The sequence below is a fragment of the Prionailurus bengalensis genome, chromosome B3, assembly GCF_016509475.1.
Source record: "Prionailurus bengalensis isolate Pbe53 chromosome B3, Fcat_Pben_1.1_paternal_pri, whole genome shotgun sequence".
Lineage (NCBI taxonomy): Eukaryota > Metazoa > Chordata > Mammalia > Carnivora > Felidae > Prionailurus > Prionailurus bengalensis.
In genome coordinates this window covers 142,476,742-142,492,001 of record NC_057355.1, presented here as the reverse complement: position 1 = coordinate 142,492,001, position 15,260 = coordinate 142,476,742, and the positions used below count along the sequence as shown (strand labels likewise).

At 49.3% G+C, this 15,260-nt stretch overlaps 1 protein-coding gene across 3 annotated transcripts in view; it reads left to right on the top strand.

The window, feature by feature from the left end:
- SETD3 (SET domain containing 3, actin histidine methyltransferase) overlaps positions 1–15,260 on the top strand; it is an 80,492-nt gene that overhangs the window by 9,092 nt on the left and 56,140 nt on the right. For all 3 annotated transcript variants that reach the window (XR_006293499.1, XM_043556998.1, XM_043556999.1), the window contains exons 2-6: positions 6,457–6,566; positions 8,593–8,685; positions 11,174–11,322; positions 13,606–13,678; positions 13,964–14,220. Coding sequence is in view for 2 of the 3 variants with exons in the window: in XM_043556998.1 (XP_043412933.1) it covers positions 6,464–6,566; positions 8,593–8,685; positions 11,174–11,322; positions 13,606–13,678; positions 13,964–14,220 (675 nt within the window). In the remaining variant the exon portion in view is untranslated. The remainder of the gene's footprint in view (positions 1–6,456; positions 6,567–8,592; positions 8,686–11,173; positions 11,323–13,605; positions 13,679–13,963; positions 14,221–15,260) is intronic.

The following is a 15,260-nucleotide window of genomic DNA, read 5'->3' as shown; positions in this document are numbered from 1 at the left end:
ATACTACACCTACAGGTAATTTAGAGACGGAAGGTTTGTTGTATTTCTGCCACGAGACGGTGCATAAAACGGGTGCGAAGGTAACGTAGGCTGCGGTGGGTGAGGCCACGGAGGCTCCAGAGCTGGGCCCTGGCAGTGCAGGGAGGGCGACCACAGGTGAGGTGGGGTCTTAGCCAAGACTCAGACACACGGCCACCATGGGGTAAAGGCCCGTAGGCCTCGGTGATGGAGCACAGAGTGTGGATCAGGGAATGACCGCCAGGCCAGGGGCTGAGGGAGGGCAGTGTGCAGGGAGCTGGCAAACGGGGAGAGAGCCTGATGGTCTTTGGGGTGAAAAGAAGTAAATGTGGGACTTGTGCCGTCCAGGTATACCGTGAGTTAGGGACTTCCTACAGAGATTAGAACTGGCGCTAAGCCACATCTGACCTAGAAGTAAACAAATGTCACAGACACCGATGGCCGTACGAGTTCAGACGATTGGCTGCTGGGCCGTAGAACCGGGTGCCGAGAACCCCACCCTTCACAGTCTTGAGTTCCTGGGACGCTTGGGTGGTTCTGTCCGTTAAGCCTCTGACTTGAATTCGACTCTTGATTTTTACTCTTGGTCTCATGGTTCACGAGTTTGAGCCCTGCATCGGGCTTCACGCTGACAACGCGGAGCCTGCTTGGGATTCTGTCTGTCTCCTCCGCTCTCTCTGCCTCTCTCCTCCACCCTCCCTCCCCCCCACTCAAAAAATAAATAAACTTAAAAAAAAAAAAAAGAATCTTGAGCTCCTCACGCAAACTGAAGGCTCGGCAACAAGGCCATAACCACCTCTGATTAAGGGCACAGGGGCCCCAGAGCAGTGGGGGCTCCCAGGCAGAGCAAGTCCAGGTCAGCTGGGGAGCTTTCCAAGAGGGGGTCGGTGCAAACCTATTTTCCAGGAGGACAGATTAAACCCTGGCCTGGATCTATGACCCTGTACCCTAAGTAGGTATGGTCCCTGGAGACAAGGACAGACAACCCTCCCACCTTAATTAAGATGAAGTGAGTGGATGCCTGTATGTAAGATTCTTACTGCCTCTCCTGAGTGAGCAGCTTTCTCTCCATGAGGGTCTCTATCTCTGTGGGAGGGAAACACTCCAAAAAGAGTCACAAAAGACTGAATCTCAAGGTAATCCAGGACTTTAGCATCTGTTCATCACCTTGAACTTGACTCATTCTTGCTGACATTCATGGCTTCAAGTCTATGAAATTAATGGAGGATCCTAGACTTTCCTCAAGGACCTTGGGGGTATTTGGGCTGAGTCTTGAAGTTTGTGAAGCATTTTGCCAGGAGGTGAGAAAAGGGTAGTGGAGGATAGCTTTTTTCTAGAAAACGGGGAGAATGAGTATATCCCTGGAGTGTGCCGTGTGAAGAGGTGAGGGGTAGAGTGAAGGCAGCCGGATGAGATGAGATGAGGTGTGATGGACCTTGAGGGCTGTGCTGGGGAGGTGGGACCACCCTGTGAGCTGTGTAAAGACCTTGTGTCGAGCAAAAGAAGTCTACGTATTTGTTATGGGAAGTTCGGGAACAGACAAAACAAGGTATGATACTAGAGTCGAAATGCTGGTCCCTTGCTGGGGACAGCTAGGACTGGGAACGCATGAGGGAGGCTCCGTGAGTGCTGGCTGTGTCGATACCTCCCGGCAGTGGCCGAGCACTTATCAGGCACTTGATGCCTCCATCTGTAAAGGCTAGCTGTCCACGTGTGCTGGGGAAGGAGATTGGAGGCAGGGAGATGAAGCCGTAAGGATGGCAGGAACTGGAGGTGAAAGTCTTAACTGGTTTGGGCTTCAGTGACTGCTTCTATAAACATAGCTCCGCCCCCCACCCTGGCCTCTGCAGAGTATGTTCCAGGTACCTGTTCTCCCTGGTGCTAATTGACCGATGTGTTTGGAAATTTGACCTGCGTTGTCTTCCTACACCTATGACTCATTTCTAAAAGCCGGCAGTTTTTTGGCGTAAGGGAAAGAAATCATGAGAACAATTGAGTTTTAAGTATTCCACCGTAGAGTATTATTGCCAAAGGAATCTATTGTGTTTTCAAATCACTGTGACCAGATATTTAGTGGTCTCTCACCTGCAGGAGAAATTAGACGTCATCCTAACGTTCTGAGGAGACAGAAACTCGGGTGGGAGCTTCAGCAATACTGATTTTGACCTAAGAACTGCCCAAGGAGAGAATTCTTTTTCCTGGGAGCTCATGAGCACTGTATGCAGACGGCCTGCTCTGGGCTGGGTTCTGGGCTGGGTGTCGGGGACACAAATGGAAATAGGACATGGTGCCCCAAGGAGCCCGTTGTCCAGGAGGAAAGCTGGCGTGTGAGCAAGACTTCCAGTGCAGTGAGAGCCAGTAGTGGGAGAAGTGGCACAGAGGAGGGGCTGTTGCAGCTCAGAGGATCACGAAGGCTTTAGAGGTGATGCCTGGGCAGGGCTTTTAGAGGAAGTGAGTTACTGCACAGGCGACTCAAGTATTGGCGGCAAGGGGTGAGGTGGGCGAGATAGCGGGACAGGGCATAGAGGTGTGCGATGACACCCATACGAGGGACTGGGTGTCCTTGTTGTTGCTGGAGCCTGAAGCGCTGCGGCAGGGATGGCAGCACGGGGCGGATTTGCGTGTTAGGGATGGCCTTGGGCCCAGACATGTAAAAGGCTGGTGTCAAAATGTAAGCGAGAGGTGAATTCAGGAGGTGGGCCGGAGCAGGTGGCAGTAGGCCACATCCAGGGGTGTGGGCGCTTGGCAGGGTGTTGTTGGGCGTCGGGTCTGGAAAGACCTTTTAGCCCTCCCGCCCCCTGCAGTGCCCTGTGCTTTTGCTCTGCGTTTCAACAGCAGCAGGGCAGTGGCCCAGCTCGGGAGCCAGTGACCTTGGACAAAGCTGAAGGACTTCACCTTTCTGAGAATGTCATCTAAACGATGCGGATGAGCGGTGCTGGGTGGCTCAGTCGGTAAAGCGTCCGACTTCGGCTCAGGTCATGATCTCACGGTTTGTGGGTTCGAGCCCCGCGTCAGGCTCTGTGCTGACAGCTCGGAGCCTGGAGCCTGCTTCGGATTCTGTGTGTTTCTCTCTGTTCCTCCCATGCTCACGCCATCTCTCTCTCTCTCTCTCTCTCTGTCTCTCTCTCTCTCTCTGTCTCTCTCTCAAAAATGAATAAACATTAAAAAAGTGTTTTTAGGGGCGCCTGGGTGGCGCAGTCGGTTAAGCGTCCGACTTCAGCCAGGTCACGATCTCGCGGTCCGGGAGTTCGAGCCCCGCGTCGGGCTCTGGGCTGATGGCTCAGAGCCTGGAGCCTGTTTCCGATTCTGTGTCTCCCTCTCTCTCTGCCCCTCCCCCGTTCATGCTCTGTCTCTCTCTGTCCCAAAAATAAATAAACGTTGAAAAAAAAAAAAAATTAAAAAAAAAAAAAGTGTTTTTAAAGATGAGGATGCTAGAGGGGTCTAGGGAGATCAAATGAGGAGTTCTGTCTTAGCCCAGCACCTGCAGAGTGTAAGTACTGCATGTAAGGGTCAGTGCTGCTCTTTTAATTAATGATCAGCGTATCGGACAGGTATCTCCATGCTGGGAGTGATGGCAGTTGGGGGGTCCCTGCAGGAGGATCTGCGGGAGGTAAGGGGCTGCGGGCAGAATGAAGAGGCCTGCTTGGTGGTGGGTCCGCACACGGTGAGGGCCGGTGCGTGAGAGCATGGCTGTCTCCAGCTCATGTTCCCCAGGTCTGCTAGGAGAAGGGGAGGGCCTGGGGCGCCTCATCAAAGTGATGTTCTTTTTTTTTTTTTTTTTTTTTTTAATTTTTTTGTTTATTTGTTTTTGAGAGAGAGAGAAAAAAACGAACGAGCAAGGGAGGGGTAGAGAGAGAGGGGGACAGAGGATCTGGAGCAGGCTCTGCGTTGACTGCAGAGAGCCTGATGCAGGGCTCGAACTCACGATCTGCGAGACCATGACCTGAGCAGAACTCAGATGCTTAACTGACTGAGCCACCCTGGCACCCCCAAAGTGATGTTCTTAAGTTCTTTGGAGCCTGATACACGAGAGGCTTGCCAGCAGGACTGAAGGGAGAGGCCGAACAAGCCCACCACTCACGGGGGTTGGTTCCTATGGCTCTTCCCACGGAGCCATATTTAGAAGTGTCATTAAAGTCCTTTGGGGGCAGGGGGATGGGTAAAATAGAGGAAGGGGATTAAAAGGGACAGACTTCTGGTTATAGAACAAGTAAGTACAGAGATGTAACTACAGCACCGGGAATGGAGTTGTTAATACTGTAACAACTTTGCACCGTGGCAGGTGGCAGCTAGAATTAGGGCGATCACTTTGCCATGTATTCGAATGTTGAATCGCTAAATTGCACACCTGAAATTAATATAATATTGTATGTCAGCTGCACTTCAATTTAAAAAAAAAAAAAAAGGAAGAAAAGAATACAAAAAATCACCACCCTAAAAGAAATCTTTCTAGACTCCTGGGTAGTTTTAGTTATTTGTGGTCAGGTTCAGTGGTTCCTGCCAGACATGCTCTCAGTGGACAGAGAGCCCGAGATGCAGAGAAGAATGGGAGGTGCTCCAGTCAGGCTGTGCCTTCGGCTTGGCCGTGAGCAAGCGACATGTGCGCGTGGGGAGCGTCTCTCTCCTTTCAGAAGCTAGTCCTTAAGTTCAGGAAAAGGGGCTTAAGCTCTTCCTGCTTCCGTCCTCCCCCCCCCCCCCAGTTTTTTGTTTGTTTTTCTGCTTTTGATCTCAAAGCAACTAATTCCTTGCTGCAAAAGTTTTAGGTATTTTTACCTGTTCCTTTTGATTCCAGGATGGCATACACTGTGTAGGGCACACTGTTTAAGAAGACTTATTAGATACATAAGGTTACACATTATACCCACGTGTTAGATACATAAGAGAAGAAACCTATCCTAGTCAGGGTGTGCGATTTTCTATTATTTCAGCACATGGGCCATATTTGCCTGGCTTCCGTTCAGATGAGGTCAGGGATCATCTCTGCGGTGGGAGAGTGTGACGTTGCAACCTTTTATCCCATCCCTCATCTCCACACTACAAGAGTCCTTTCCTTTTGTAAAAATAAATGGGGCAGAGCATGCCTTCTGGTTCCCCTTTGGGTTAAATGTAACTCGGGAGGGCTCCGTGGAGCAGCGTTGCAGTGTCGGTCATCGATCGGTGCTCAGATGGCTGCAGTAGCTTCTTGGCTGAGCACTCTCCATCTTGCTGGGCTGTTGTCCTGAAGTGCTGCTCTCTTGAGGAGGAACGCCTGGGCCAGACTCCTCAGGGCGCTTGTAGCCTCCTTCAGGTGGCCGACTCACGGTGGGGGCAGGGGGCGGGTGCTAAGATCACAGGGAGCCACCTCTCCAGCCAGGCACGTTCCCCCCCCCCGGGGCCCCCTCGTACTTCCCTCATTCAGTGCCCCACCCATCCCAATCCCTTACTTTCTTCAAGGCACATCTTGAGGCTTCTTGTTATAAAGCGTTTTCAGGGGCACCTGGGTGGCTTAGTCAGGTAAGTGTCCGACTTCATGATCTCACAGCTTGTGGGTTCGAGCCCCACACCGGGCTCTGTGCTGACAGCTCAGAGCCTAGAGCCTGCTTCAGATTCTGTGTCTCCCTCTCTCTCTGCTCCTCCCCCACTCATGCGCGCTCTCTCTCTCTCTCTCTCTCTCTCTCAAAAATACACATTAAATACACGTGTGTTTTTTAATGAGACATCCTCTCACAGTCTGTGCCCGGCATGCTGTTGGTGCTTTTGTGTCCCACTGTGTCACCTGCTGTGGACTGTTGTCACGTCTCCTACCTGTGAGAGGCTACCAGGCTCGTGGGGGGAGGCGCGGGGAGACCTTGTTCCAGCGGGGGGCTGCCGTCGCTTTCCTGGGATGAAACCCCGGGCTTGACTTCTCCAGCGAGACAGAATGGCAGCGTTAGAGTACCTCTCCGAAGCATCTTTGAGCTCTCAAATGTCTTCAGCATTTGTCCGTAATCTACTGCTCATGATACAGTTGCTGCCAACGGGCGATGATTCTTCTAAAGCAAAGTGGGAGAGAATATAGGTTTTTGCGCCCGTATGGTGGTTCGTGTTACACGTGTGGACACAAAATCTTTCTCTGTGTAGTGTCAGGGGGTAAGCATTGGAGTGTGCACGGTAAAAGCTGTGTCACTTGAAAAAGTTCCGGAGTAACATTTGCTTCTACTGTGGTTTTTGTAGGTGAAAAGGAAGGAACTTTTCTTCCAGAAAGTAAAGCGATTTTTTCGTTCGTTTGTTTGTTTGGGAGCCTCCAAATACTAATACTTGTCACACATCTCTTTTTCTGGAAGGAGACTTGAGGATATGACGCACATGAAGTAAAATGTTAGCATCTCGAGGCTAAGCCGCTGCTGTGCCGTGTTTCGTTATTTGATTTGATTCTTTGGAAACGTAATGCATTTTGCCTTTTCTCTCTCTTCTCTGTAGTCAGAAAATGGGTAAGAAGAGTCGAGTGAAAACGCAGAAATCGGGCACTGGTGCCACAGCAAGTGTGTCGCCGAAGGAAACCTTGAACCTGACCAGTGAGCTGTTACAGAGTAAGTTCCCCCCTGGCCTCCCCGCCCTCACGTGGGGCTGCGAGCCTTCTCCGCTCTGCATGCTCAGGCCACACGGGTCAGTCTCTGGGCTGGCGAGGCGGGAAGTGGGACAGGCTGGGGTTCAAATCCTGGCTTATTAGCCACGTGAGCTGGGCAACTTTTGGAACTGCTCTGACCCCCACTCTCCCCTGCTGTAATAAACCTGGGATATTGACAGCGGGTAGGGAGGAATGAGGCCCTGGTGAAACCGTGTACCTGAAGCTTCTCTAGCGCAGCCGCCCACAACAGGGGCTCCCCTGGGTCCCGGTGGGCAGGGCCGCGTAAGCCCTGTGAGCCTCGGGGTCCACAGCAGCGCGAGGCGAGTGCAGCGGGCCTCCCGGAGAGCAAACCGTTGGAACTCTGCTCCCTCGTCAGAATGGCTCCCCTTTAGTTTTAGGGATTTGGTCATAGTTTTCCGATTTCTTGGTTCAAGGACATTAAGTGTCTATTAAGTGCCTGTACTTGCTTCAGTAAGTTAGTATAAATTGGTAAATTCCTTTTTTCACTGTGAATTTAAATTGGTGCTCTGTAGGTTTCAAACTTGGCCGGGGTCCCTGTATTAACTACCTACGTTTGCCTCCTTTTCCTTGTATGTTCAGATTATGTGACAGGCCAAACCCCAAACGCACGCTTAACTGTCTCTCCTTTGCCAGCAGCAGGTAGCAAGCGAGTCGGGTCAGGTCCCACCCTGGGTGCTCCTGTGGACAGCGTGGGCCCCCGCAGAGCCCTGATGTGCTGACCCGTTGCCTCCTCTGTCCCCCACCGGACGGCGGGCAGCTTGTGGACAGGCCCTGTCTTGTGTTCCGGGGCCTCCGTCGGTGTTTGCCGATGGAAGAGTGACTGGTTAGCCGTAAGAGTTAGGAGTCCACGTGGTTAGGGCTGGGTGGTGTTATTTACCACAGACACTCTTTCCTCAGAAGACGAGGGTGGCCGTGGGAAGAGCGCGCTCCCTTTAAACTCCTACAGTTGTTTGAAGAGGAAAGAGCTCGCTGACAGGCCCGGTGCCCAGAGCACAGCCTCCAGAAACGCCCGGCACCGGTCTGAGTGCTGCCTTTCGCTTCTGGCCCCTCCAGCAGAGTCTCAGCTTCCTTTTCAGCAGTGACTGTGCTGTCTCTTTTGTGACTCCTCCAGAGCGTGCTTAATATAGAGCCTTACACACGGGTGTGAAATGTTTGTTGAGTAATTGTCCTTATGTCCGATTTAACTGGTTCCTTCAGACAGCCACTGTTCTAGGGCTTAACTAGAAAGAAACGTTGACTTGTAAGGTTGCCTTTTTTTTTTTTTTTTGATCCCCTAGAAGAGTTTTTAGGGAAAGGGAAATGCTTCGCATCATAGCCTAGCTTTTTAGATTTCCCCACGTACAGGTGTATTCTGAGGACCATCTGTCAGTGCAAGTTCAGTGCTCACACTTAGGTTCGGGGCCCCAGGTTAATAAGCATGTGGATGGTTTCAGAGGGTTTATATGCTTTGAAAAGTACGCCTGATTTATACCTGTCACGTTTATCATCGTGGCTGTGGTACCTTTGTCCTTTAAAAGTGAACCAGCAGGGGGGTGCCTGACTGGCTCAGCTGGGGGGAGTGTGCGACTCTTGACCTCGAGGACGTGAGTTCGAGCCCCACGGTGGGCATGACGCCTACTTTAAAAAAATGGTAGGGACACGTGGGTGTCAGTTAAGTGTCCAGCTCTTGGTTTCGGCTCAGGTCACGATCTCACAGTTAATGGGTTTGAGCCCCACGTTGGGTTCTGCACTGGCAGCATGGAGCCTGCTTGGGATTCTCTCTCTCCCTCCCCCCCCCTTTGCCCCTCCCCTGCTCTCCCTCTCTGCCTCTCTCTCAGTTGTCTCTCAAAATAAATGAATAAACTTAAAAAAAAACAATTAAAAGTAAAGCAGCAGTGGCAGCAAAACCCAAATCCTCTTTGGGCTGAAGCCTGACCGGCTAAGTTGAAAGCAAACAGTGTTTGAGTGCCGTGACGTTTGTGTTCCAGGGTGCAGTAGCCCCGCACCCGGCCCGGGGAAGGAATGGGAGGAGTACGTGCAGATCCGGTCTCTCGTCGAGAAAATACGGAAAAAACAAAAAGGTACATTTTCTAGAACGGTAATCGTATTCGAATAAAATCACGGAGGGACTTGGCACAGGTCAGAAAGCTTATGAGGGCAGTGAAGGACCCGGCGTCATTCCTGCCTGCGGAAGGTCACTGCGAAGGGGCCCGGAGTTAGGGAGAGATGCGCTGGGCAGCTGTCCCAGGACCTGTCCCATTTCTGAGGTGTGGCTGCCGGCTTTGGAAGGAGTGAGAATGTTCGCTGTAGGGGAAAAGTGTTCATATGCAGGCGCTAAGATGACACGACTTTTGTTTGTCTGTATTTTATGAAATCTCTGTTGAGAGCCGTTTGTTTTTCTGTAGTGTGTTTCCTTTAGGGTTTGAGGTCGGTGCACAATGCCATGAGTGATCAACACACAAATACGCACTAATCGAAGTCAAACAATGAACTCAAACAAATCTTGGTTAAATAAGAGGCGAAGTTATATATCCAAAGCAGTGTTTTTACAGGGTGTGTTCAGCAGGTGTCTTAATGATTCTCAGCCAGGCCGGCGACAGGGCCAAGTGTCAGTTTGAAAAAGCCTATTCAATATGTCTATTGTCTTAGTTCTATAAAGCACAAAAAATAAAAGATTGGTATGCAGGGCCACATGGGAGGTAGCAGGGAAAAACACAAGGAGCCTGCATTTTAAAGGGTGAGAAGAACCTTCTTAGACCCCGTTTTTGTACATTGCCCTGGAAGTGAATCACAAGAGGGTTTGTTTTTTTATTTGCTCTCCGTAGTGGTAGTTTTATTGCTGTCCTGTGTAATTCTGCGAACCTCCGGGCTTTAGGTTAGACGGTCTCGGGCCCCAGATGCTGACAGGTTCCTTTATAATGTGTTTATTTGCACCAAGTGGTAGACTGTGCTGATCCCGGTCCACCCAGTGGATAGCTGAACAAGTTTTGTACGTCCTGAGTGTCTGTCGTCAGCAGAATCTGCTAACTACGACTGGCACGAAGGTGAGAGCATTCTGAGTTCTCAGCGAAGAGGGACTTCTGTCTAAGAGCGTCCGTACACAGTCGAGTCTCCTGCATGTCCACTGTGGTGCAGCACGGCCCCCGGCCGTCCTGCTTCACAGACCCAGGGGACCATTGACCGTGTCCCGGTGACGTGACTCCAGGCACCTGGGCTGGACTCCACGCCTTGCTCCTGACGTTTTCGAGGCTCCCGTTCTTCTCCCTTTATGCATCAAATAGTGGTTCTTCCCGGCTTTGGAAAAAAGCATGGCTCTTCAGGTCTTTGAATATTTCAAACATGCTGAAGAGGCCAAAAAACAACACAACAACGCCGAAGAATCTCCCATCCAGACTGGATCAGTCCCCCAAGTCGGGTTCCCCCTCCTTCCCACCTGCTGGTCTGACCCTGTCCCTCCCTCCATCCTGTGTTTTGTTTTCATTGTTTTTGAGAAATACACGCTGCAGTCAGAGCTGAAGCCCCATGCTTCTGTCGCCTTCCCTTCTTGCCCTCTGGAGTTGGTCTTTGCTGAGAATATTTTTCCACTTCACGCATAACCCCATAAAAATACATGGTCGTAAGTGGTATCTTCAAAATTTGCATAAATGGTATCAGGCCACTTGAATTTTTAGAAACACGGTGTTACATTTGTTTTATTTGCGGTGATACGTATGGTCCACCTCATGCAGATCACTGGACAGAATTGTGCAAGACCGTCTGGTCCTGCGTTCTGAGGACCAGGCCTGTAGCGCCCAGCCCTACACACGCCTCCTGTGCCCGTGTCAGCTGCCGATTTCTGTCTCCCTGGGGATTTTGCTAAAGCAAAGCTGCGGATGAGACCTGGCACGTTGCATTCGGGGTGCGGGGGCTGCTCTTACGACCGAGGCGGTGAAGCCCCTGCGCCCCCTGCCAGTGCCTCGCCTCCCGCAGCTCCTCAGTCAGCAGTCCTGTGACAGCAAGCGCATCCCTGTAACCGCCAGGGGTCTAGGGGCATAACGCGCCTCTTTGTCACTGGTTAGGTTATGTACTGGGCCTGTTCGGTGATTAGGTTTGTTCTGTTTTTCTTTCCTTGCGATTTCTCCTTTTGCCCGTGTGTTATTTAGAAGTGTCCCATTTAATTTCCAACTATTTGGGGATTTTCGAGATCTTTTCCTTTTGTTGATTTCCAATTTGATTGTGCTGTAATCAGAGAACATTGTATGAATTCCACCTTTTCCAATTTACTGTACTTAAAAAATTTTAAGCCAATTTGTCTATTTTTTAAGCTTCTTAAAGTTTTTCACTAAAGCATAACTGACGTGATATTGTATTAGTGTCAGGCGTATGACATAGGGACTGGATATTCCGTACATTACAAAATGGTCACCTCTGTAGGTGTGGTGACCACCTGTCTCTGGTGATGAGTTTTGATTTCGAGATTGGAGCGTTATCACTATTTCCAGTGTGTGTTTTTTTAGTTTCCGAGAGCAGAAGGAATAACCATAGATCCTAAACGTAGCTCTTGTTCTCTAACACATGGAATTGATACAGGTCTGTCTGTTACTTTTGATGGAAAAAGAGAAGATTACTTTCCCGACCTAATGAAGTGGGCCTCTGAAAATGGAGCCTCTGTCGAGGGTTTCGAAATGGTCAACTTCAAAGAAGAGGGCTTTGGTTTGAGAGCAACAAGAGACATCAAGGTGAGTTTTGATCCCTTCGTCCGGGGGGCCCTCCGTGTGCTTGGATTGTGCTGCCGTGCGGGGACGGGACGTGCAGTCAGATGTCTGGGCTTGCCCTGACCTCTTAGGCGAACAGGCAGCCTGCAGCCGGCACTCCGTGACCTGCTGCAGGGTCTCCAGGCTGACCGGGGGCCTGGAAGAGCCTTGCCCGTGTGCGAGGCCGCCCCTTCCTGTCCGTCCTCCCTGGGAGCCGCGCTGCTAACCAGTGACCTGGGGCAGGTCAGCTCGTGTTTCAGAGCCCCTGTTAGGAGGTCACAGAACGAGCCTCAAAGGATTCGAGACTTGAACGGAAGGATGTGGGCTCAGGTCGGTTAGGAGGGGGAGCCCACAGGGCCTGCGATAGAGTGGCTGTGGGGCGGAGGGCGGGCAGTGTCGGGTGCTTACCGGTTTTCTGGCGAAGGTGACTGAGTGCTTGGTGGTGCCACCTGCTGAAGCCTCACGGCCAGAGCTGAACGGGAAGGAGGAAGGGCAGTACAATCTGCTCAAAGGGACAAATGCTTTTCCTCTGCTCTGGGTCATTCTTTCCAGATGAAGGCGGCAGCTGCACCCCGACATTCCCAGCCTCTCTCTGCCCCTCACTCGCCTCTCTCAGGAGGCATAGCTTAATCTGATGACTTGGGGCGAAGGAGCTGGCCGTGGCCTCTTTCTTGGTGGGAGCTGCTTGCCCACGTGCGTCCCTTCCGCTGTGCTCTCTCCACTCTGTAAGCTTTATAGGGGCAGGCGGCACGTGGGGAGGCCCGTGGGGCTCCAGTTCTGCCTGGAACTAGGTGGGGGAGTCTGTCTAATTCTGGGATTCGGTAGGTGATATTTTGGGTGACCATCTGTTGTAGTCTTGTGTCTCTCTCAGTGGGTTCAGAACGTGCATGGAGGAAGTGACTGTTACTTATTCGGGCCCCTCAAACCTCAGGCAACATTTTTGGTCAAGTTGTAGTTAGCCTTTCATTGATACAGCGATACAACGTAGACTGGTTTATTTGACGCTATTAAATGTGTAGTATGTGAATCCTCCCTTGCTCGTTATCATAGCAGCCTTCCAAAGGAAAAAAAAAAATCCCAAGGTCTCTTCCTTCATGATGCTTATAATCTATAGTAAGGAAGGAGACACACGGAAACATAGTCAAATGGTCGACATCGGGAGGAGGCCCCTAGTAACCAGGGTGTCACACGGTCTTCTCTTGTATCAGAGGAGAAGCATCATTTGTATAGATGCCACCCCGAGTATCTCAGCTGTGGTCTGTTTTCACTGTGTGCATTTTTTTTAAGTTTTATTGAGGTCTAATTGATTAAAAAAACTGCATGTATCTAATGGTTACATTTTGATGGGTTGGGCATAAGCATACACCCATGTCATTACCACAGTCAGGGCACTGCTATGTGCACGTTTTAAGCAACATAGATACGTATGCAGAACGTACCAAAAAGAGACCTCACGTGTTGGCAAAGGATGAGGTAACACTTTGGAGAAGAAATTCAGTAAACCAAAACATGTCTTAGGGACTTGTGTGTTTGCTGGTTATCATTGTGCTTTATTTTTATTATTATTATTATTATTATTATTATTATTATTACTTTTTAACATTTATTCATTTTTGAGAGAGAGAGATGGAGCGTGAGCAGGGTAGGGGCAGAGAAAGAGGGAGACAAGAATCCGAAGCAGGCTCCAGACTCTGAGCTGTCAGCACAGAGCCCGACGCAGGGCTTGACCCAACGAACTGTGAGATCATGACCTGAACTGAAGTCAGATGCCACATTGACTGAGCCACCCAGGTGCCCCTCATTGGGCTTCTTAAAGACAAGCATGCAGAGAAAGGAATGTTACTCTGGCCTCAGAAATTCAATGGCAAGAACAATTCATGTTGACAGAGTCAAGTTTTTGTTGGAGAGAGAAATTTTGTTTGTTTTGTTTTTAGAACTTTAAAAGTACAGCAAAGAATTAAGAGTTTTGTGCACCACCCCAAATCGCTATGTTTGCTGTAAAGTTGAAAGTCCCATTTTTTATTTGTTTTCTCAGCATGTATAGTCAGTGTTTCTGTTGGAAGTAGGATTTTAAACCCTGCTTCTGTTTGTTTGCACCATAAATGCTTCCATTTAAAAATATATTTGATGATTAAAGATGAAGTGCTAATATGCAGCCTTCAATAGTATTTCCTGTGTAATTGGGTTTCTGACCATAGATGAAGTTTGGGCTGACGATTGTTATATGTTTTGATGATTCTATGATTTTCTTATTTTTTTTCTTCCTAGGCAGAAGAATTATTTTTGTGGGTTCCACGAAAATTACTAATGACCGTTGAATCTGCTAAAAATTCAGTGTTGGGTGAGAATAATTTCTGACTCGTTCAAGGCAAAGTACAAACGATAAAAATATGAGATTTTATTTTGTAGTTCTAAGGACCGTATTTGGATGTTTTCTCAAACTAGCGAAATAGTCCACCAAATTCATACTGTTTTCCATGCTGTTAATCTTCGGAAGAAAGGTGCATGTTAATTTAACTATTACAAGGCTTTCCGGTTATTTCTGTACCTTGAATATATATTTTGAATGAATACCTTTTAAGGCACTTTGTGGAACTTAACGCTGTTAACGTCTGGGTTAATTCAGGGCCCTTATATTCTCAAGACCGGATTCTTCAAGCTATGGGAAATATCACACTGGCCTTTCATCTGCTGTGTGAGCGAGCCGACCCTAACTCTTTCTGGCAGCCCTACATTCAGACCCTCCCCAGCGAATACGACACTCCTCTCTACTTTGAAGAGGATGAAGTTCGGGACCTTCAGTCCACACAAGCCATACATGATGTCTTCAGCCAGTATAAGAACACAGCCCGGCAGTACGCCTACTTCTATAAGGTCATCCAGGTGAGTGGCTGGTTACCGCTTAAGTGTACGTTGAAGAGTGAGAAGGAAAGGGAAATCGATAGCGGGAGTGTTCACTTCACATTTTATTACGGATGCTTAAACATTGCGCGTTTTAAGTTAAAAGGCGTGGCGATTCTAGTCCACTGTCTCTCTTTGTTCAGAATATCACTGAAGTACGGTTTGAGTGGATCTGACTTCATCAGTGGCCGGTGTGGATATAAGCAGTGCTTGTTCCTGAATCAGGAAAGTCACCAAACTTTTCTGAAAAGGAGAGGTCACAGTGGAACTTTAGAAGCTTCAAAATGTATCTAATACGAAAAGCTGCTCCGTGTGTCAATTTTCCAAGAAAAGGAAAGGCTCTTTGTGGGTTCTCCATGTATATGTTCACATGTATTTTACTAAATCATAGTGGCAGTTAATTTACTAATTCATAAAGCTGAGTTTTTGGTGTCTTTCAAAGTGTGCCATATGTTATATTAATTTTAATTCTAAGTGAAAGCGTTCTGTAAAAAGGTGTGTAAGGTTGTGAACATGTGAATTACACCTGGTTACCCCTTTCTTAGTTTTGGCATTTCGGCTGGCGTTATCTTTCGTTTCGTCAGAGTCAGTGTCGTGGTTCCCTCTGGAGCTGAGACGAGGGAGTGACTCTGGCCCCCAAGTTCCCCCTTTCTCTGTAGCTTAAGAATTAGCCCCTGGGCCGCAGTACCTGATACGTGGCCAGTGGGGATGCCGCTCAACTTCCTGTGTTGTACGAGGGCAGCCCCCAAACAAGGAGTTTTCCAACCCCAAATGTCAGTAGTGCTACGGTCGAGAAATCTTGCTTTGTGTTTATATATAGAACAAAGCATCTCAAGTACCTACATGATCCCAGAGTTCACCATCATTCCTGACTAATGACTGGATGCCTGGGGCCTGCCTGAACAGAAACAACTCCAGCTTTTTAGTGAGATGAACTTGAGCTGAAACCCAGATTCCGTATCTCACTTGCTATTTAAATATACTTTGGACATACAGCGAGCCTTTGAACAGCACAGTTTGAA